At 44.8% G+C, this 21,934-nt stretch overlaps 1 protein-coding gene and 1 non-coding gene across 2 annotated transcripts; one reads left to right on the top strand and one right to left on the bottom strand.

The window, feature by feature from the left end:
- Nucleotides 1–5,970: 5,970 nt before the first annotated feature.
- PIM1 (Pim-1 proto-oncogene, serine/threonine kinase) lies at nt 5,971–11,174 on the bottom strand. The gene is made up of 6 exons (XM_045844031.1): nt 10,742–11,174; nt 10,527–10,633; nt 10,362–10,412; nt 9,904–10,270; nt 8,151–8,327; nt 5,971–7,418 (listed from the first exon to the last, which is right to left on the bottom strand). Exons 1-6 carry the CDS (start codon nt 10,821–10,823, stop codon nt 7,261–7,263), a joined length of 942 nt encoding a protein of 313 aa, XP_045699987.1. The 5' UTR covers nt 10,824–11,174; the 3' UTR covers nt 5,971–7,260.
- Nucleotides 11,175–21,448: 10,274 nt separating this feature from the next.
- LOC123822376 lies at nt 21,449–21,555 on the top strand. Its single transcript, XR_006786328.1, has one exon. It is a non-coding gene; the product is annotated as a U6 spliceosomal RNA (small nuclear RNA).
- The last annotated feature ends 379 nt before the right edge of the window (nt 21,556–21,934 follow it).

Below are 21,934 nucleotides of genomic sequence, written 5' to 3'. Positions count from 1 at the left end.
CATGCTTTCCCAACACCTGCCCCACACCTTTGTGAAGAGCTCTTTTTCACACTCTCCTCACCTTACCCAACCCCAGAGTGCTGTTTCCTGCTACAGGGCTTGGGATTAAGATGCAGAGAAATTGAAGGTAAACCAAGGGTCATGAAACCAGGGGAGGAGTTTCAAGGAGGGCTGGCCCCACAGTTTTATGAGGCTTGCAAAGTCAAATTAAGGGTGAGGTCTCAAAGGTCAATTGGCCTGGGCAACCTGGAGGAGGAACTGAGAGGAGGAATGAAGGGAATTGGGTGGGTGGTTATGGAAGGAGGATCTGGGCTGGAGATCAGGAAGAAGATAAGCTGTGGGAGCTGAGAGAAGGCAGTGGGGCAGAGGCAGGAAAGGGAGGCAGGCAAGCCGCGAAGTGAAGAAATAGGACTCTAGTTCAGGTGGGGTAAGCAGGTAGTAACTCCAAGAATGAGTGTTTATGTACAGTGGTGTATACACATCCACACACGTATACCACACCCACTGCTATGGGCACACCAATACATACATAAACATGTATGTGAGGCCCATACACCAAAGACACAATACACATACACCAAAGACACAATATGTGCACACATACACACACCATCACATCATATCATCACCTCTGCACCACATCAGACACAACCACACATACACCAACACCCCACACCACACCTCATACACAACAGTCACTGCCAAAGCCTAGGTCTCACTGGGAGCCCGTGCCATTGCATTTTGCTTTGCTGTGACACTTGTGTGTTTGCTGGCATCACGTTGAACCCTGAAGGGGGCCGATGAGAAAAGCCTGGTTCTGTCTACTCACATATACAAAAGGAATTCTCAGTGTTTTCAGCACAGGGGCTGATGCATAGTAAGTGCCCCAAGGATAAATTGGGAACAGCAACATGCACAGTTCCTAGCTCTCACACTGTGGTATTGAGTGAGGGTTACACCTTGCTGGGCATGCTGACCTCATAAGCAACTTAACCCAGGCGGCCCCTAAAGACTGGCCTCCATCAGCGACACCCAAATGCCTGCCCATACCATGGGTCATTCCAGAGTGAAAATGGATCAAGTGCTACAACATGCATGACTCTTTATAACATAACGTTGAGTGAAAAGAGCAAGCTCCAGCCCTGGCTGGTGTGGCTCAGTGGACTGAGTGCTGACCGATGAACCGAAAGGTCACTGGTTGGATTTCCAGTCAGGGCATATGCCTGGGTTGCCAACCAGGTCCCCAGTTGGGGGCACACAAGAGGCAACTGATCAGTTTCTCCCCCTCTTTTTCTCTCTCCCTCCCTTCTCCTCTCTCTAAAAAATAAATAAAATCTGAAAAAAATAAAAAGAGCGAGCTCCAGATCACTACATACATGCGTGATACTCTTGAAAGTTCAAGAATAACTAAAACTAAACCCTACATAATTTAGGAACACATGCTTATAAAATAAAAACTTTTTAAAGAGTATCTAAGAGAATGCTAAACAAAATTTAGGACAGAAGGTTATTTCAGGTAGAGGCAGACCATGGACTAAGAGAGGACCATAACAATAGGTAGATGTCATTAGCAATGTCTGCTTCTTGAGCTAAATGGTAAGTTCACCATCCAACATAATATACCAGCAGGCCGTGCTTGGACCAAGGATGAGAATATATTAGGAACCAAGGATTATGATTAATCCAATTCTGTACATCGGATGTCCTGTTAGAATAAATAAAAATAAAGTCTGTCCTCTCAGCTTGACCCTAGTTCTGCTTATTTTTGCACTTCCTCCCACAGAAGTGCTGAGGGGTCACTGTAACCTTGCTCTTGGCAATCGGGGTTACTAGCGCAAGGCTGGGCAGGAAATGAACTGGGGGATGAGGCCATATCTACTATAACACTGTTCTCGATAGGTCCTTTGTGGTAAGGGTTTCCAAGAACCAGCAGAGCAGTTGAGGGAGCTGAGCAACATTTACAAGAAATGTGCTCTTGCCCCACCCCACTTACCCCTCCCCCTTGTCCCCTGTCTCCTCCCTTTACCGCCTCCAACTCTTCCTCCCCACCCAGGCCCAAGTGGAGGGTAGCTCACAAGAGCCAATAATGAATGTTTCCACAGAACTGAACTGCTTACCCAGCTTTCTGGAGTCTAGGAAAGAACTACCCTGCCCTCCAGATCCTGGGCCATGAAGGAAACTTGAGATGACTAATCCACACAAATATATTATTAAGAGGTAGTTTTGCAAAGTGATAATGAGCATGAATTGCCTGGATCCAAATTCTTACCCAGGCATTTCTTAGGTATGTGGCCTTTGACATGAGAATTAACTGCTCTGCACTTCAGTTTTCCCCGTCTGTAAAATGGGGATAAATCATGGCATGGAGCTTTATTGTGAGATAAGTCAATACATGCAAAGCTGGGCACATAGTAGGTACTGAATGAACATTAGCTATTATTGCTAAGTGTTAATAAAGACACAGATGCACTGACTGGTGTGGCTCAGTGAGTTGGGCATCATCAGGCAAACCTAAAGGTCACTGGTTAGATTTCTGGTCATGGCACATGCCTGGGTTGCAAGCCAGGTCCCCAGTTATGATCAATGTTTCTCTCACACATCAATATTTCTTGCCTCTCCCTCTCCTTCTCCCTCCCTTCCTCTTTCTCTAGAAATGAATAAATACAATCTTTAATAAAAAAAAAAGCTGCAGATGCTCAGGCTGATGTAACTCAGTAGACTGAGCGCCAACCTGCGAACCAAAGGGCTGCTGGTTCGATTCCCAGTCAGGGCACATGCTTGGGTTGCAGGCCAGGTCCCCAGTGTTAGGTGTGCAAGAGGCAACTACACACTTATGTTTCCTTTCCTCTCTTTCTCCCTCCCTTCCCCTCTCTCTAGAAATAAATAAATAAAATCTTTAAAAAAAAGATGCAGATGAATCAAAGAGACCATGGTCTAGTGCAGGAGTTAGCACATTTTTTCTGTAAAGGGCTGCATAGTAAATATTTTGGGCTTTGCCAGCCATAAGATCACAACTACTCAACTCTGCCATTGCAGCACTAAAGCAGCCATAATGATTCATGACAGGATGAGCTTTATTTATGAACACTGACAGTTGAAATTTATATAATCTTTATGTGTCACGAAGTACCATTCTTCATTTGAACTTCTACTATTTTAAAATGTAAAACCCAGTCTTTGTGTGCAGGCCCTACAAAACCAGGTGGTCTGCCCCACTGGGTCGGCAGGTTGTTATGTGCTGATCGCTGACCTAATGGGGGGAAACATTAGCCCCTCTGGATTTCTCTGCTCATTGCATGTTCAGTTTACAGGTGAACAAACTGAGGCTCATCCTTCAAAGTGCAGTTGAGTGTTGCCTTTTCTTAGAAACCTCCCCAGATCACCTCGGCCAAGGAGGCACTGTCTCCTGCCTATGTGATAAGCACTAATTTGTTCATTACTTTTTAAATTGTATCATGAAATATTTAAGAGAAACCAAAAGCTACAAAGAATAACGCAGGGTGAGGGAGGTAGAAGAGGGAAAAGGGGGGATGAATGATGATGGAAGGAGACTTGACTTTGGATGGTGAGCACACAGTACAATACACAGATAACATATGATAGAAACATACACCTGAAACCTGTATAATTTTACTAACCAATGCCAACCCAGTAAATTCAGTAAAACTTTTTTGAAATGCAAACACCCTAGTCCTTACCATCTGGCTTATGAAATGAAGCATCACCCAAACAGGTGAAAGGCCCTGTGCAGATACCCAGCCCCCACCCCCGGCCCAGATTACTGCCCCCCTCCTCCTCTTCAGCAGTAATCACCACTGTCCTGATTCTGGGACTTTATTGGCCTATGCCTCTTAGTATTTTTACTGTGTGCATATCTGCATCCATAAGCAGGAGATATTTGTTTGCATATAAGCACATTCATATTTTTTAAAGATTTTATTTCTTGTTAGAGAGAAGGGAAAAGAGGGAGAAAGAGAAGGGGAGAAACACTGATGTGTGAGAGACACATTAATCCATTGCCTCTCACACTCCCCGAACTGGGGACCCTGCCTGCAATTCAGGCATGTGCCCTGATTGGGAATTGAACTGGTGACCTTTCGGTTCACAAGCTGACACTGAGCCGCACCAGCCAGGGCAGTGTATGCATTTTTAAACTCAATCTTCCCACTATTTAACTCTGATCTAATAATCCATTCTGGGAGTATCTCTATTTAGGGATTAGCCTCAGAGGGTGTGACAGTTTACTCGAGGCATCCAGGTAAGTGCTGATGGTAGGACTCAGAGGCTGAGATCAGTTCCCAAGGTGATGCTCCTCCACACTGCTCCCTCTATATCCTCGTGACCGCAGTCATATTAAGTTATCTGACTCCCGTTCCACATTAGATTTTAAACTGCCCATGAGAAGAGATTAAATATGACCTTTCAGCCTTCCCATACAACCCCTAGCTAGCATCTTGCACCTGATAGGAGCACAGTATGTATTTCTTCAGAGACCCCATCTTCCATCACCCCTAGTGGTCTCAACAGAGGATGGGGAAACTGCCAGAAACTCACTTCAGGGGAAACAAGGGTGGGGCTTTGCTAGATTTCATTACAAGTTTGGAGCAACTTTTAATTGTCCACGTGTCAACTTTACTGGAAAGGATGAGGCGTGCAAACCTCATGCTCCAAGAGGTTGGGAGCTGGTGTTGGGGTGAGGGGGAAGGGAAAAGGGGAACTCAGAAAATCAGCCCCAGAGCCAAGAAATCCTTCCTTCCTCTCCTGCAGCCACAGGGGCAGGGCTAGCTAAAGTTTAGGCCCTAGGCCAAGCTTAAGGGAAGGCAATGAGGAGTGATGGATGTTGCAGCCCCGACCTTCAAGCAACTAGACGAGACAGCACCCTGGCCAGCGTCCAAAGGGTGTGTACACGCACCAAGGGGAGGGCAAGATGACCCACAGAGAAGGAATGTTTGACCTGCAGTGCTCATAAACAAAAAACCAACCTTTACTAAAACCCAGTATACAAACTGTATGTGCTTTTAGCACATCAGGCTGTATTCAGGCCATGAGTCCTACCATCCAGTTTAAATAAACTCAAGAAATGAACAAGTGGCTTAAATAGATTCCTGCAAAGAACTACATACTAAAAATACTAATTATCCCAACCAGGGATATTAAAATGGTAGAGCTAACATTTCACCTGCTCCCTTTATCAACCTGTTGTCAAGCACACTGGAGGGGAAAACTGCCTGCTTACGTCAGAAAACACGTTTCCATTTACCCACTGCTGTTCATGGCAAAACCATACATTAAATATGAAGGAAACTCCTGGCCAGAGAGCTCACCTGGTCAAGCATCCACCTGATACGCCAAGGTTGCAGATCTGATCCTGGGTCAGGAATGCATAAATAAATGGAACAACAAATCAATGTTTCTCTCTAAAATTAATAAAAATTTTACAAAAGTAAAAAATAAATATGAAGGAAACGTATTCCGTCAACTAAGAGCAAACACGAATATATAGTTTCTCCAGTAAATGCAGTAAGTACAAGGGTACATGCTTCAAGTTTTAGTGGTCAGACAATTGAAAAAGCAACTGTGGATAGGACTGTTTGACCTCTCAGCCCTGTTCAACAGAACTTTCTGCAACGATGTATTTTCACAGCCACTGGTCACAAGTAGCTGTCATGGAACGTGCCTGGCACAACTGGGGAATAGCCACACGTGTCACATTAGTGAAGCTCTAGAATTTCCATTAGGAACAGACTGGGGTTTCACTGGGGCCCTCAGGCCAAATCTTGTCCGTGTAAGATGACCTCCCCAACCTTTGGCCACACATTCATTTCAGAAAAATGATTATCCCAGCAGTCCCTTTGAAGGAAACAGCTTCAGGCTTTAAGTTCCCTTTTGCCTCCTAGGATAGGATTTTGGCACCTATCAAGTGGGCAATAAATGCGTGTCTCTGCACGAACAACACTTACAAGCTGCAAGTTAAGATAAAAGGTTTTTATTCAAAAAACGCCAAGTATAAAAAAAAATAAGATTTCTTTATTCCCCTGTACAGTATTTCACTCAGATAAAACCAGCAGGCTACATGCTGCTCGAAACACAGCCCCAGAGAGGATCCGGAAGGCACACCACCCAGAACTGGTTTTCATATATCTATCCTATATACACTAGTCAGCCACGCCCCCCATCACCCACGGAACCCACCCCACTCGGGTAAGCAGGCGGGAGGGGCCCCAAAGCAGCAGGGAGCTGCTGCAGCAGCTGTCCCGCCTGCCTGAGTCCCATCACCCTAAGAACAGAGCAAATGTTGTAGCCCCTACCCCCCCAAAGGTCCCCAAGTCAGAGGAGGAAAAGGAGGAAAGAAAACTATGGTGGCAGCTGTGGAAGCTTGGAGCTGGAAGGGAACCAAATAAATAAATAAATAAATACATTAACGTTGACCTCCAGGTTAGAATGCTCATCTTTGGGGGGGGCAGGGAGGGGAGACAGGTAAAAATAACTTAAAGGCAAAATTTTAAAAAATTAGATCAACTACAATCCTTTTGTACACTACCATGCCAACTGTACACACATTTACAGTTTTTCTGTTGATTTGCATTGTTTGTGCATTTTCTGTGTGAGGTCTTGGCTTTGAAACAGTTAAGTAAAAACCAAACAGGAAGACCAGAAAAGGGCAGGTGGCTCAGCGTTTGGCCCTGTAGCCTCTTCCATGGCACCTTTCATATGAAGGATGGGGGAGGGGAAGAGAAAAATAGGGAACCAAACCCAGGCAGATTTTTGGAGAAGCAGCAGGTAAAAGAGGCAAGTTCAAGTATTTCTCCCAGCACAGCCGGAGTCCCCACAGAAGGCACTCAGAAGAGTCGGAAGAGGTGACAGGGACTTAAAATGGTGCTAGTCCTATCCCACCCCAACCCATTTCCCCCCAACCCCACCCATTACGGCATTCAGCAGAACTCGTGATGAAGGGAAGAGTTCCATGGCAGGGTTCTGACCCACTCCCACCCACCCCCCCGGGACTCTGTAGAGCCCAGCAGTGCTAGTGCTGGCTGGACACCTAGGAGGAGAGAGCATCTACGAGGAATTGAGGCCTAGGACGCCAGGAGAGGAGATTCTTCCCCCTGCTGGAGGCATCCTCCAGGGGCCTGGGGTCTGGAATGAGTTGTAAATGTTCCTGTATCAAGCACTGATCTGCTTGGTGAACAGTGTCACTGGTACAGAAGTGTCCCCTCCCTGGAGGGTCTGGCAGGAGGGGACGACCTGCTGGAAAAGCTGCTATTTGCTGGGCCCTGGCGACAGGCTGTGGAGATGGATCTCAGCAGTTTCCTGGGGCAGGAGGACATCTTGCATCCATGGATGATTCTGGATTTCTTCGAAGGAAGGCCGATCGGATGGTCTCAGAGACAAGCACCATCTAATAAGATGTTGACACTCTGCAGAAAACAAGAAAGGTTATGAATGACTCAACTTGTTTTTGTAATACAAAGCCCTTCCCAATTTGCTAACCAGGGGCTCACACGTCTGGGGTCCAGAGACCACACACTTTCTAGAATTCATATTCTTTAATGGGAATGTATTAACATCTGGATCCCCCAGTCTGCTTTCAGCTGAAAAACAGCTCCCCTCTTAAACCTGTGGTTTTCAAACTTCAATAGCTAGGGCCTTTCCCACAACACCCACTCAACCAGAAATAGGAAGAATGATGACAAGAGATTTTGATGCGGCATCAGTGAGCATGAGGTGATTCAATTCATCTGCCAGCTTACAAATATGAACACCACCCACAATGAGGTCACTGGAACAGCAAATTCAGAACCTGCCTTAAGAAAAAAGCTCAAAGAGCTCTCAACTTTTTACTCCCTGGCAAAACAGCTAGGTACTGAGGGAATCAGGAATGATTCTGTTGGTACTTTAAAAAAACCTATCAGTGAAACTATACAGTCTTTTCTTAAAATTCTCACGCTTGCTCTTCCTGACCTCCCAAGGAATTCTCAAATGCAAACCATTCTGCTTCCTGGGAGTCAGCTCTCAAGGGTGAACCACTGGCCTAGGATTCTGCTAAGCCACAGGTTGGCTGGCATCTCCTGAAGCGAAGCTCTCCAGTATTCAGAGACCATCCCTTCACAGCCTTGCTTCTCCCCAACAAAGGGCTTCCCAGAAGTTACCTGATGAGACCCTCTGTCTGAAGAAAACTTGGCCCCTGATGATCTCCTCATCATGCTCAAAAGGAATATCTCCACAGACCATATCGTACAGCAGGATCCCCAGAGACCAGACAGCCGCAGACCTGCCGTGGTAGCGATGGTAGCGGATCCACTCTGGAGGACTATACACTCGGGTCCCTGTGAGCCGGGGGAATAGGAAGGGAAAACATTGCTTTTAGCAAAAATAAAGCACCCAGCAACTGAATAACTCTTTTTTAAAAAAGGCACCTCCCCCCTTCTCTCACGAGCTGGGTGAACTCCATTTCCCCTGCTAAGCTAAAAGGAGTGGACAAGCAGCTTATGGCACCTCTCCAATCCAAAGCATTACCCACCTCTCTACCAGCCTAGACCATAGACTAAGAAATTCTTGACAAACTGCTCCAAGAAACAAACAGGGCTGGCCGCAGACCCAAAGCCTGAAGCCTGTATGTGGCAGGACCACCCACAATGGGATGAAGGAATGAATGAATGTATAATCAAGGGAGATATCCCACAGACTAACAAACTACATTAAAGGTTGGCCAGGAGTTAAGGGTGAGATTCTTATCTCAGATATGATAAAGGTGAGGACACACTGGCACTATGTCTTAAGTCAGGGTGCCCTCTGTGAGGCCTTCCTACCCGCCTCCAGAGTGCAGGAGCACACACCCATACCCTTTCCTCCCCACACTGGAAAGGTAGACAGAGCTGCCGAGCGGGTTTCAGACCACGTGATTCCTGTTTACAAACTTTGGGTTGTAAAAAAAAAAAGTATGGGCCATCCCTCTACTGCTCACCAGGGGGCAGCAAAGACTCTAAAGAAAAAACATTGGGAGGATCCGGCCAGCCATTAACTGTTAAATACAAAAAGGAAAAAGAAAAAAAAAAAAAAAAAAAATGCAGCCCAACCCCAGCGTCCTCCAAGGGCAAATAAACACAAACCACAAGACCCCGTCACAAGTTTTGAAAGGCTGTCGTTAGTTAGGTTAAGCTGCTCAGATGATGACCCACCCTACTTTGCTTTGATCTTAGGCTCTCTCTCCATTCCATCTTTTCTGTTCAAGCCCCTCCCTAAATAGGTTTTGATCCTCTCTTCGGAGACACCCAACTAATTTTCAAACCAGCAAGAGATCTTATTTCACAACATTCAATCTCGAATCCCTCACCGCACGACGCCGGGGGGGGGGAACGACACAACAACAGGAACAACAAAATGAATTATTTAGTGAAACTACTGTTTCTATTCCTCATCCGTCCCTAGATCAAAGGGGAGGAAAAACTGCAGCTCTAAAAAAACTACCTTACAGAAAACTAAACTCTTATAAATCAAAACAAAAATTACAGAACTGGCATCAATTTTCATCTCTCCCGCTCTCTCCTCCCTCTTCCTCCGCCCATCCTTTCACTGGCGGGGAAACTGGGTCAGACTTCAGAAATCTGGGCTACGGCCGGTTGCCCACAACCTCTTATTCATCGGCAAAGCTTGGAACCCACTGAATTCCACTTAAAAAAAATAATAATATCATGCCAGAAACATTACAGGTTCAGCTGGCTTGAAATCCCCGGCTTTACTATGCTGGGAAGCTCTCTTCGCCCCACCCCTGCAATCATGGAGCCAGGAGGCCCGATGACCTTTACAAAGGGCCGTAGAGGGAAACTGGCCCGAGGCCTCCAGGCTAGGCCGAGTCACCTGGGCAGCTCCCTCTCGGGCAGCTCCCCCCCAAACCTGGCTCACCATCAAAGTCCGTGTAAACGGTGTCCTTGAGCAGCGCCCCCGACCCGAAGTCGATGAGCTTCAGCTCTCCGCGATTGAGGTCGATGAGGATATTCTCGTCCTTGATATCGCGGTGGAGCACTCCGCAGTTGTGGCAGTGCCGCACGGCCTCCAGCACCTGCCAGAAGAAGCTGCGGGCCAGCTCCTCCTGCAGGGCCCCTCTCTCCGTGATAAAGTCGAAGAGGTCCTGTACCGGCTCCGGCCTCTCCAGGATCAGGACGAAACTGTCGGGCCTCTCAAACCAGTCCAGGAGCCTAATGACGCCGGAGAAGCCCGAGCTCACCTTCTTCAGCAGGACCACTTCCATGGGCACTCGGGTTCCATTGGGCTGTGGGGACCAGGAGGCTGCATTAGGGCGGGAGTCGGAAAGCGCCCCTCACCCCACCCATTCTGGGGGTCGCTCCCTCCAGGGCACTCACCAGCTCTCCCCAGTCGGAAATCCGGTCCTTCTCCACGTGCTTGATGGCCACCTGGAAATCACCCCAGGATAGCCTATGTTAGATCCCCTCGCTGGGGCCAAAACACAGCGTGCGCCCCCCTTCCCCCGCCCGGCTTGCCCTCCCCACTGCGGGGCGCCCGCTCACCGGCAAGTTGTCGGCGACCCGGATGCCTGAGTAGACGGAGCCGAACCCGCCGCTGCCCAGCAGCGGGCCCACCTGGTACTGCGACTCAAGGGGCTCCTTCTCTTTGCCTAGGAAAGGGGGGGAGATAGAGGGGACTTAGTGCCGGCCCGCAAACCCCCAGTTCCCACCCTGGAGTCCAGCCTCACCCCCCATCCCTGAGTTAGGGGGGCACTCACCGGGCGCCAGTTTGGTGGTGTGCAGGTCGTTGCAGGGTGCGGCGCGCAGGTGAGCAAGCGAGTTGATTTTGGACAAGAGCATCCCAACCTCCAGGGTGTCGGCGTGGGGTTATGTGTCCGGAGGCGCTGCAGTGGGAGCTGGGACAGTGCCTTGGGCTGTGCCTACAGCTGGGGCTGAGGCTGCGGCTGGCGATGCGGCTGTGACTGCGGCAGGCGCGGAAGGCCGAAGGCGAGTCGGAGGACAACTGGGGGCGCTGCCGGGGTTGGCGACTAGTGGACCCACCAGCGAGGTCAAGCAGAGCCCAGGGCGACGGGGTGGGCGGCTCGTGGGACTCGTGTGGCAGGGCTGTGGCAGAGGGGACTTGTAGCTGCTGCTGCTGCTGGTCCCACCACCACCGCCGCTGTCGCTGACGCCAAGTCCTCTCGGGCCTTCTCCTCCACTACCGCCGCCGCCGCTGCAGCAGACGCCGGGTTCGCCCAGCCGCCAGGAGTAAAGGGGCGGAGCGCGCCTGCTGAGGGGGTGGGGGCCGTGCTGGCGGGCGGGGATGGGGCGGGGCCTCTCCAGGAGGCCTAGGCGGGGAGCCCGGCTGCGAGGCTGCCAGAGGGAGGAGAGGGGGTAGGGAAGTAGCAAGCCAGGGAGACTCCCCCTGCTCCCCACCCCGCACGCTCAGTTGCCGCGCCCGGCCCGGCCCCGCCAGCGCATCCCTAGCCAACCAGAAGCAGAAGATCTGCATAACACGGCACGCCCCGCCCAGTTCTTCTAGTCAGAATGGTTTCTACGCCGCCACGACGTGGCGGGAAGGAAAAGGCGCCAAAATGGAGGGGGAGGGGCGGGGGCGTGAGGGGAGGCGGGAGTTGGGTGTTGAACTGCCAGGGAGGAAGGATGGGGAGGGGCATATCGATTCAAACCCAAACAATAACAAAGCTTTCAAAGGCCGCCGGAGGACGGCTCTGCGGCTCTTTCTCGGAGGTTTTTGGGTCAAGGGCTCGAGCTGCAGCATAACAAGTTGCGCAGAGACAACGGGCGTTGCTGTGTCGGGCGGAGAGGCCCGGCGGCCGGCGCGTAGGGGTGTGAGGGACTATGTGTGTGGGGATGCCGACGAGGGTGGTCTTTCTGTGTGACTCATACCCAAGACCTCCAAGTCGGCCTGGGCGGGTTGACGTGTCTCTGGGCTCGGGTTAGGTCCTCGCGGGTTGGTGTGTTGGGGGCGCGTGGGGGGAGAAGGATCTGAAAGACATGAGTCACGGCATTTTCGTGGAGGGAGTGGAGGTGGCACAGGCCTGGAATAAAACTGGGGGAGAACTCCACTTACTGGGCGGAGGGGTCCAGATCGCGAATGTCACAGCCAGTGAGAAACATCAGCCCCCAGATTCTCAAGATTTTTATTTTAAAAGTGCTGAAAGGAATCCTGATTCCTAAGAAGGGATATGTCACAGTACCCGGTAAAGAGGAAATCACGAAACAAATTTAGTATTGTGATGCCAGCTGTTGTCTCAGCCCCTTGGGTGAGGGCGGAAGACGAGAAAATTCCTCATCTAAGACGCGGAGGGGGCGGGGGCGAGGCTGCGCTTGATTTAATCAGTTTTCACGTTATATTTACCTTTTCATCATGTTGTTACCAGCCGGGCAATGCTAGCAATTATTGGCTGTCCCTGTCTCCTCTCAAAGGAAGTCCCCCCTCTCCCTGCGCCCCAGGGAAAGAACATGGAAAACCAGCCATTCTACTTTCATCCTTTGTTCTTTTAAACTTCATGTAGAGTTGATAACGACGTGTGAAATTAGTAAATTAAAATTCTATGTAATCCATAAATTGAATTGTTAATGGCCTAATTAAAGCCAACCCTATCTTATTTTTTTTCAAGTTCCTGAAACTTAGAAAAATAAGTAGATTTGAGATCAGTATACCTTCAAGTCATAATGTAAATATTTCATTAAGTTTTCTACAGCGATCACTTTGTAAAGATGCCCAGATATTTTACAACTTGTAAAATTTATCTTATAAAATTTAACATATTTTCCTTTTGTTTGTGTACTGTGGCCTAACTCATTCATTTAAAAAATTTTTGTAATTGATTGATTGATTTTAGACAGTGAGGAAAGGATAAAGAGAAACAATTTGTTGTTCCACTTATTTATGCATTCATTGGTTGACTCTTCTGTGTGTCCTGGCCAGGGACTGAACCCACAACCTTAGTGTATTGGGACGATGCTCTAACCAACTGAGCTACCCAGCCAGGGCCAGTGGGTCCATTTTTGATGACTAGGAGAAACCAACAGAACAAGAATCATTCCCTTTTTACGGAGAGGAAAATGAAACATAAGTGGCATTACCCTGGGTTGTACAACAGCGAAAGGAGGAAGAGATTAAATGACCTAAATTCAACTCCGGAGGATTCAAAGATTTCCTCTTATGAGGGTCTAAAACTGCCGGTGGTAATAAGACATCAAGTGTAAATGTGTGTGACCCCCACCTCCTCTACCCTCCCTTTCCTTTCTCAAGCCCGAGTAGAACCTTCCCACTAGTTTGCATTCGCCTAGCACTTTCCCAACTTCCCACTTTTACAGGAGGAGTCAACCTGTTCTGAGAAGGCCCCCACCTCTTCACTTTTATTTAAAGCCTTTACAACCGGAAACAATTGTAGTTCCACCCAGATTGCTAAACAAACTCCAAGCATTCATCTACTGTCCACTCCATCACAATAATGTAATATTTGGGTTTTGTTTTTTTAACTGTGTTAATTAAATTTTTAAGTATATCTTGTCTTCCTATTACTTGAACATATAAGGTACATTAACATTTGATGATGAAGAGGTAGACCAAAATATGTCCCAACAAAAAGGTCATGATTAAAGTCAATTTAGCCCTGACTGGTGTGGCTCAGCAGACTGAGCTCTGGCCTGTGAACCAAAGGGTCATTGGTTCAATTCCCAGTCAGGGCACATGCCTGGGTTGAGGCTAGGTCCCCAGTGGGGGAGGCGTGTGAGAGGCAACCACATATTGATGTTTCTCTACCTCTCTTCTCTCTCCCTTCCTCTCTCTAAAAATAAATAAAAAAAATATTTTTAAAAATAAAATAAAGTCAATTTATATTGTTTAAGTTAACTGAGTGGGCCTAGGCAAAATAAAGGTTAGAAGCAAAGACTTTAAACTAAGTTAGTCTACTTTCAAATCTGGGATCTAGCACCTACAAGTTATGTGATATTCATCAGGTTATTAACCTTTCTAAGCGTGGGGTGTCAAACTCATTTTCACCAGGGGACACATCAGCCTCATGGTTGCCTTCAAAGGGTCAAATGTAATTTTAGGACTGTATAAATGTAACTACTTCTTAACAGTTAAGTGAGAGTTCGTTGCTGCCACCGGGTAGAAACAAGGTGCTGGGCCTGAAAACAAGGTGGAGGGTCAGATTCAGCCCGCGGGCCTTGTGTTTGCCACCTGTGTATTATTAGACTGAATGGAGATAATAATGGCACCTACCTCATAGTGTCACAGGTGGGCACAGGTAACCAGGTTCTTAGTGATCGGGACAGAGAATTGAACCAAACACCCAGAGTTTATACCAGTGAACATGGGAACAGGCCAACTCCAAGCAGAGATTGACCTCATGGGTCATGGGCTGGAGGGACTCTATTCTTAAAGGGCAGATCCTTACTGGCTAGTTTTGGTGGGCTTTACTTCACATGTACAAGTAGTTGCATTACTTTAAAGCTACTGCACATGTGGTCTCCCACGATCCTCCCTGATTGGCCACCAGGGAAGAGGGTCCCACAATGCTATCAAATTGACACCTGTTTCTCCTGGGGTCCCCCTGTACTAGGTTTGCCTTTCCCTAAGCCAGAGAATTATAGCTCTCCATGTTAGAGATTGGTAAAAAGGAAAGGATTTATTCAAGTTACACAGCCTTAAGAGTAATGACTTAATGTCCTCATTAAAACCCCAAAGTCCCTTAAAATACCCACAAACATACACAGTCCTTCCTTCCCCCCTTTGCCCAGTCTGAGGTACCGTATCTCAGGGAAAGAAATACAAGTCCATGGCTCAGGCAGCCCCCAGTTCTTCCCAGTAATCCGTACTTGGTTGGTAGGCCTCCCTTGGTTCCCAGCACCATCAGCTGTGTTACCAGGATCTCCAGCTAAAGCCGTGTGGTGGTTCTTCTCATGGCTGCTCGGGGGAGGGGAGTGGTCCCCCTGTGCCAAAAGTGCGTGATCCTCTCTCCATTGCCACAGCTACATGGCTCCCTCCTTCCATGGCTGCAGAAATCTCCACCCAGCCAAAACTGCAGGGTTCTCTCTTCAATGGCTGCCAAGTCTGGGTTTAAATGTCCTTCCAAGTTTACTGGGCTCCATCAAGAGTCTGCGCAGGGGTGGCCCCATGTTGTGGAGCCAATCATCTCCAAGATCTCACGCAGGTGCTGTAACTAGGGGGAGTTGCCTCCCAGTTACATCTTGGGGGGAAGTTCCTTCCATCCCCCTGGCTCAGAGCAGGGCCACAGCTATTTAACATATCCATGCAACCAGTTAAAGGTTATACATGTGTTAAATGACCAGGCCAGAGGTTAGCTGCAAAGGTTAGTTGCTATGCTAAACAGCTCTCAATGGCCCTGCTCCATGTGTCCCTTCCCCCAAGTCACACCTGGGGTAGAGGGTGAGGACATCCCATATATCTTTCTAATATTTCCTGGACACCTTGAGTTCTGAACCCCATTACAAATCCTTCTTTTGGGGACCCTCTGGCTGCACCCTCCTACAATAGGGCTGTTGTAAGGAGCAAATAAAATTCTGCATGTAAAGCAGAATTGTGTGCATAGCTTAGCACAAAGTAAACTTATAAATATTAGCTATATGGCAATAATTCGGATGGTGATTATGACAATGATGATGAACAGGAAGAATTTTAGAATGGTCTTGCACCTTGGAGATTCCAAAGGTGAAATTCAGGATAAATAGTTTAATTTTAACCATCTTGATTTGAAATAGCTGTATACATTAAATCAAGTTCAACCTTTTTCACTTTCTCTAGATCTTTGTAGGCCTAAATATTTAATTAGCGCTAAAGTAATTAACATTTAATATATGTTTGCTTTATATGATGGGTGCTTCACAGCTGGAAGTTACAAAACATGGATCTTGCTTGGCAAAGAGCTTTTATTTACTTAAAACCACTTATAAAGATAATTATTAAACATTCAACTATGTTTTGTGTTAAAACTTACTTTTTTTTTTTTTTTAAGATTTTATTTGCCCATCTCTAGAGAGGGAAGGGAGGGAGATAGATAGAGAGAGAGAGAGAGAGAGAGAGAGAGAGAGAAACATCAATGTGCGGTTGCTGGGGGTTATGGCCTGCAACTCAGGCATGTACCCTGGCTGGGAATTGAACCTGCGACACTTTGGTTCCCAGCCCACGCTCAATCCACTGAGCTACGCCAGCCAGGGCTAAAACTTACTTTTTGAATGTAGGGAACTTGATATTTTGTTTCATCAAAATGTAGTTTAAATAATAAAAGCAAGTACAACTTGTGCTGTTTCAAAGAATCTAACAAAGAATCAGAAAAATCATGCTAATTATTAAGTGACAAGTGCTTTTGGAAAGATAAAGGTCACAGTTATGCTGATAATTCTCTGGAAAGGGGAGAATGTTAATGTTAATTTGAGCAACAGCCAAATGAATCCTTAGGTGGTTTCCATATTCTACCTGCTATGGATTTAGTCAAGCCACTGTCAAAGGCATAACTTCAGCAATTTCTTTAGTCACAGAAATTTAGAATTGAATTTGAAAGGGGTGCCTGTACACTATTTTTTTAACATACCTCTGAGTCTAGCTGATACTTTTATATAAGTAAGTCTGTAATTTAAAGTCCTCACTTATTGTCATGGAACTGCAGCAAAATGACTGCATAACAAAACCAATTTTACACAGGCGAAAAGAGTTAAGTTTCTTGGGCATCTCAGAGTTGTAACAAAACAATGTGGAACCAAACAACCTTATCCCAGAACCTGCTGTACAGCTTTCTCTATAAGCTATTTGCAGTTCATCAGGTGAAAATCATTTGGGTCTGCATCTCTTATTCCCTCCTTAAAAAACAAAAACAAAAGACAAACAAAAAAAAACAATTACTGCATTTTTAAAGTTTAGTTTTGAAAAAAATTCATTATTTTTTATTTTAATGTCTCTTTGGTGAAATCAAAAGGGGAAATTTTGGAGAAAGCCAACTGCAATACACTTCTTTCTGACCTTAAAATATTTCCAATGACCTCAACACTTAAGATTATTTAGAAAATGTTAAATTTCACATATATTTCATGTGTGGAATATATGTGAAAATACACTACTGTAAGACATGAAACAGTCTAACTTCAGACTAAAGCCTTCCACTATGAGTTGTACTCGTGGTGTGAACAGCTAGGAAATCTTCAGTGTCAGCTTCAGAACAGTCAGGGACTCTATGTAGTCAAGTCAGAACCAGTTCTTGTCCTTGATAACGTGTGACTCTTTTTTCAAGTTTATAAGTCTCTTTCAGTCAGCTTTCAGTTTCCTCAGCAAAGATGGAGAAAGCATTTTTATTATCCAGTAAAGTATATTTAAATTCATTACCAATTCATTTTTTAAATAAAAATAATCTAGACTTATTTTTGGAATTTTACATATTCAGTGCTGACAATTTGAATTAAAATAGTCAAAAATCAATAATCACTATATGCAAAGATTTTGTAGTTTCTGAGTATTAGTGGATAGGTAAAAACAAAAATGCATAGGTTAGAAGGTATTAAGGCTAAAGGAAGCCTGGAGATTGTTATAAAATATCATATTAGAAGACTAGGAAAATCTGTGCCTCAGATCCATTCCCTCTCTAAAAATAAATAAATATTTTTTAAAAATCTCTTTGAAAAAATGATTAAGTGGAACATCTTGTTAGGCACTAACAAGGATGCTAATAAAAATATTTGTTTATTGTATATCTACTTAAAAATTTTTTTAAAATTTTGTTGTAGTTAAAGATTTTATGTATTTATTTTTATTTTTAGAGAGAGGGGAAGGGAGGGAAAAAGAGAGGATGAGAAATATCAGTGTGTGCTTGCCTCTCATGCACCCCACCCCCTGCTCCAGGGACCTGGTCCACAGTCCAGGCCTAGGAATCAAATCTGCAATCTTTTGGTTCACAGGCTAGCATTCTATCCACTGAGCCACACCAGCCGTGGTGTTATTGTGTGCCTGATTTTTCATTTAATAGTACACAGTCTTAGTTTTCTATATTTGTTTAGCCTCTACAACTAAATTACAAATGTAGTAAGGGCAGAAACCATCCTTTCATTGAACATAAAGGCTAAGTGCTAAAAATGGGTTGGGCCCTGGCTGGCGTAGCTCAGTGAATTGAGCGCGGGCTGGGAACCAAAGTGTCCCAGGTTCGATTCCCAGCCAGGGTACATGTCTGGGTTGCAGGCCAAAACCCCCAGCAACCGCACATTGATCTTGATCTCGATCTCTTTCTCTCTCTCTCTCTCTCTCTCTCTCTCCCCCTCTCCCTTCCCTCTCTAAAAATAAATAAATAAAATCTTAAAAAAAATAAAAAATAAAAAAAAATGGGTTGGGCGAAAGGGACAAAAGAGACACTATGATAGCAGCCAACATTGAGCATCAAAAATGTACTAGGCATTTTTCTAAGCACTTTATAAGGATCCTTATCTAAAAACTATGATTCAGGCAGTTTTACTATCTTCCTGGTTTACAGATAAATAAACAGAGATAATTTGCCCAAGACTACATAGCTAAGTGACAGAGGTGTCTCCTACCTACCCTGACATTCTGCCTTTCCAAGGGACACAAGATGAGTTTAAGTGATTTAACAAGGCATTCTATAATTAGGTTCTAACTTAGAGTATCATCCACAAGGACAGTGTTCAGAAAAGGCTGATGGAGTTAGGGAAGATTCCTTGGAGGATGTAGAACTTAACCTGGACTTTAAGGATGAGTAAGAGATGAATAGGTAAAAAGGAAAGAGGGAAGGGGGGGGGGGGGATCAATTCCTGATTCCTTCAATCAGGAATTGAAGCTGAAGATGCTTTGTGTTATGGTCTTTGTATTCCCCAATACATGGGAAATGAATGAATAAAAGTTTCTTTAACTACAACAAGACAAGGAAACAACCTAAGTGTCCATCAATGGATGTCTAGATAAAGAATTTGAGGTATGTATAGAAAATGGATTCTCATGAAGCCATAAAAAAGAAGGAATTCCTACCATTTGCAGCAACACGGATGGACCTTGAGAGCATTATGCTAAGTGAAATAAGTCAGAGAAAGACAAAGATTGTATGATCTCACTTGTATGTGGAATCTAAACACAAAACAAAATCAGGAAGAGATCAGAATTATGGTTACCAGAGACAGGAGGAGGGGGAATTAGATGAAAGTGGTCAAGAGGTACAAACTTCCAATTACAAGAGAAGTAAATACTGGGGATGTAATGTACAATATGGTGACTATAGCTAACACTGCTGTGTAGTATATTTGAAAGTTGTTAAGAATGTAGATCCTAACCCTGGCTGGCGTAGCTCAGTGGATTGAGCGTGAGCTGGGAACCAAAGTGTCCCAGGTTCGATTCCCAGCCAAGGTACATTCCTGGGTTGCAGGCCATAACCCCCAGCAACCGCACATTGATGTTTCTCTCTCTCTCTCTATCTCATTGAACATAAAGGCTAAGTGCTAAAAATGGGTTGCAAAATGGGTTGCCTTTCCCTCTCTAAAAATAATAAAATATTTTTAAAAAGATATAATACTGTTAAAAAAAAAAAAAAGAATGTAGATCCTGCCCTGGCTGGCATAGCTCAGTGGATTGAGTGTGGGCTGCGAACCAGAGTGTTGCAGGTTCCATTCCCAGTCAGGGTACATGCCTGGATTGCAGGCCATGGCCCCCAGCAACCGCACATTGATATTTCTTTCTCTCCCTTTCTCCCTCCCTTCCCTCTCTAAAAAAATAAATAAAATCTAAAAAAAAAAATTTGCAATTTATTGGCATATTAAAAAAAAAAGAATGTAGATCCTAAGAGGTCTCATTACAAAACATGTTTTACTATCTATATGAGATGGTAGGTGTTAACTTAATGTGGCAACCTTTTCACAATATATGTAAGTCAAATCATTATGTTATATACCTTAAACTTAATCAGTGTTGTGTGTCAATTACCTCTCAATAAAACAAGGGGAAAAAATGTTTCCTTAAATAAATCAAAATCGGAAAGCCAGAGACAAATCAATGGGACCTCCTGATGTCATGACACAGAAGGTGAAGGAAAGAGATGAAAAAGATTGTAGATTTCATTTCAGTTTTCATTGAAGAAAAAAATAGGTAGGTTCTCTATTCAAGCCATCTCTTGAAGCTTATGGTTTAGGAATAGTAGCTTAAGATCCAAATGACGAAGACATGCATTAACATGATTGGGTGAAATCCACTCAACAATTTGGAAAACTTTATATTTTCAACATATACTTCCTCTTTCCAACTCTGTTTTAGTTCTTCTTTTAGGGTGGGTGCTGCTGCTGCTAAAACAAACATTGACAGCTCACCACAGCCAGAACTAGAACAACCATACAGCAAATACGGAACCACTTTTTATGACCTTTAATGTATAACTTTGTCAAAGAATCTTTGAATTTCTAAGTACAGTCTTGCTCACTCTGGACAACTAGAGAACTGTGTTATCCTCTTTATAAAAAGTAAGTTAAGCTTGTTTCTGTGTTCAGGGACGCTATTTCATTAAAGAGACACCCACTCACTGGATGAAAATCAAATGTATCATTGGCAGTCGTCAGAGTTAGCTCTGAAGTCACTCTTATGAATGAAAGTTCTATTGGCAAACAGCCAGTCCTCTTGTGCAGGGCTGTGAAGACAGTACAGATTACATACAAATTACATACGCATCCCCAAGTTCAGTCTACCGTTTCACACCAACTCAAAGCTATTTGGACTTCTTGCAGCTCTCCCTGATCACTGCAGACAATAGTTTTTCAACTCACAACAATTACTTATACTGGTAATCTGACACAGTCACATTCTTTAGTTATGTAAGTGTTCACTGTCATCATGACAGCATCTTTAAGAGCAGCAAGCATTAACTGAGTGTTTTCCATAAATGAGATCATAAGCTCTTCAAGTGCAGAGACTATATTGTAATTTTTTTAAAAAGATTTTATTTATTTATTTTAGAGAGATGGGGAAGGGAGGGAGAAAGAGAGGGAGTGAAACATCAATGTGTGGTTGGTTGCCTTTAGCACACCTCATACTGGGGACCTGGCCTATAACCCAGGCATGTGCCCTGACTGGGAATCAAACCGGCGATGCTTTGGTTCACAGGCCTGTGCTCAATCCACTGAGCTACACCAGCCAGGGCTGTATATTGTAAATTTTTTAAGACTACACAGCTCCCTTTGGGAAGTACTAAAAAATAATTTTTTAAAGAAATATTGAATTGAATTAAACCCAAGGAAGAAGACATATGTCTAAGATCCTGTGAATGTCCCCTGTATTAATCTTTGCATCTGCCACTTATAACAGAAAAATAGATGGCTGTTTGCTCTTTTAATATGCAATATAGACTTCAGAGCAAAATTCTGCCTTTATCAGAAAAGCACTTTTATAAATTAAGATTGCCAGGTTGCTAAGCCAAAGGCTTAGAGAACTAAGTATAATCTAATACATAGAAATAATATCTGTGCTTGTTTTGGCACCACATACACTAAAATTGGAAGTATACATAGAAAATCAGGATGGCCCCTGCACAAGGATGATACACAAATTCATAAAACATTCCCTATTTTTTAAAAATCCAATATTAATTGAGCATTTACTATGTGATAAGTACTATTCTAATCTCATTATATGCCATGTAATATGGCAATACATATTATATGCTAGATATTCATATGGCACATATATTTATATTTTTTCTTTAATCCTCTTAATTATTATTCTACCCAGGAAGGTAAATAACTTGCCCAAGGTTCACAAGTGAGACAGGCACAAACCCTAATTCATAAAACATACACTGATTAAGAGATAAAGCATGTATGGAGTAGCTCTTTGTATGTTAGAGGTCACACTTGGAGCACAGAGGGCTACAAGCCAGATTAAATAAAATCAGGAAGCAAGGTAATGAATGGAAAGACAATAGAGTTCATAGATAATTTCCTTCAGTATT

Source organism: Phyllostomus hastatus, unplaced genomic scaffold, assembly GCF_019186645.2.
Source record: "Phyllostomus hastatus isolate PE091 unplaced genomic scaffold, TTU_PhHast_1.1 phas_contig_40, whole genome shotgun sequence".
In the NCBI taxonomy this organism is placed as follows: domain Eukaryota; kingdom Metazoa; phylum Chordata; class Mammalia; order Chiroptera; family Phyllostomidae; genus Phyllostomus; species Phyllostomus hastatus.
The sequence above is the reverse complement of the archived record's forward strand: the minus strand, read 5'-3'. Positions and strand labels throughout refer to the sequence as shown.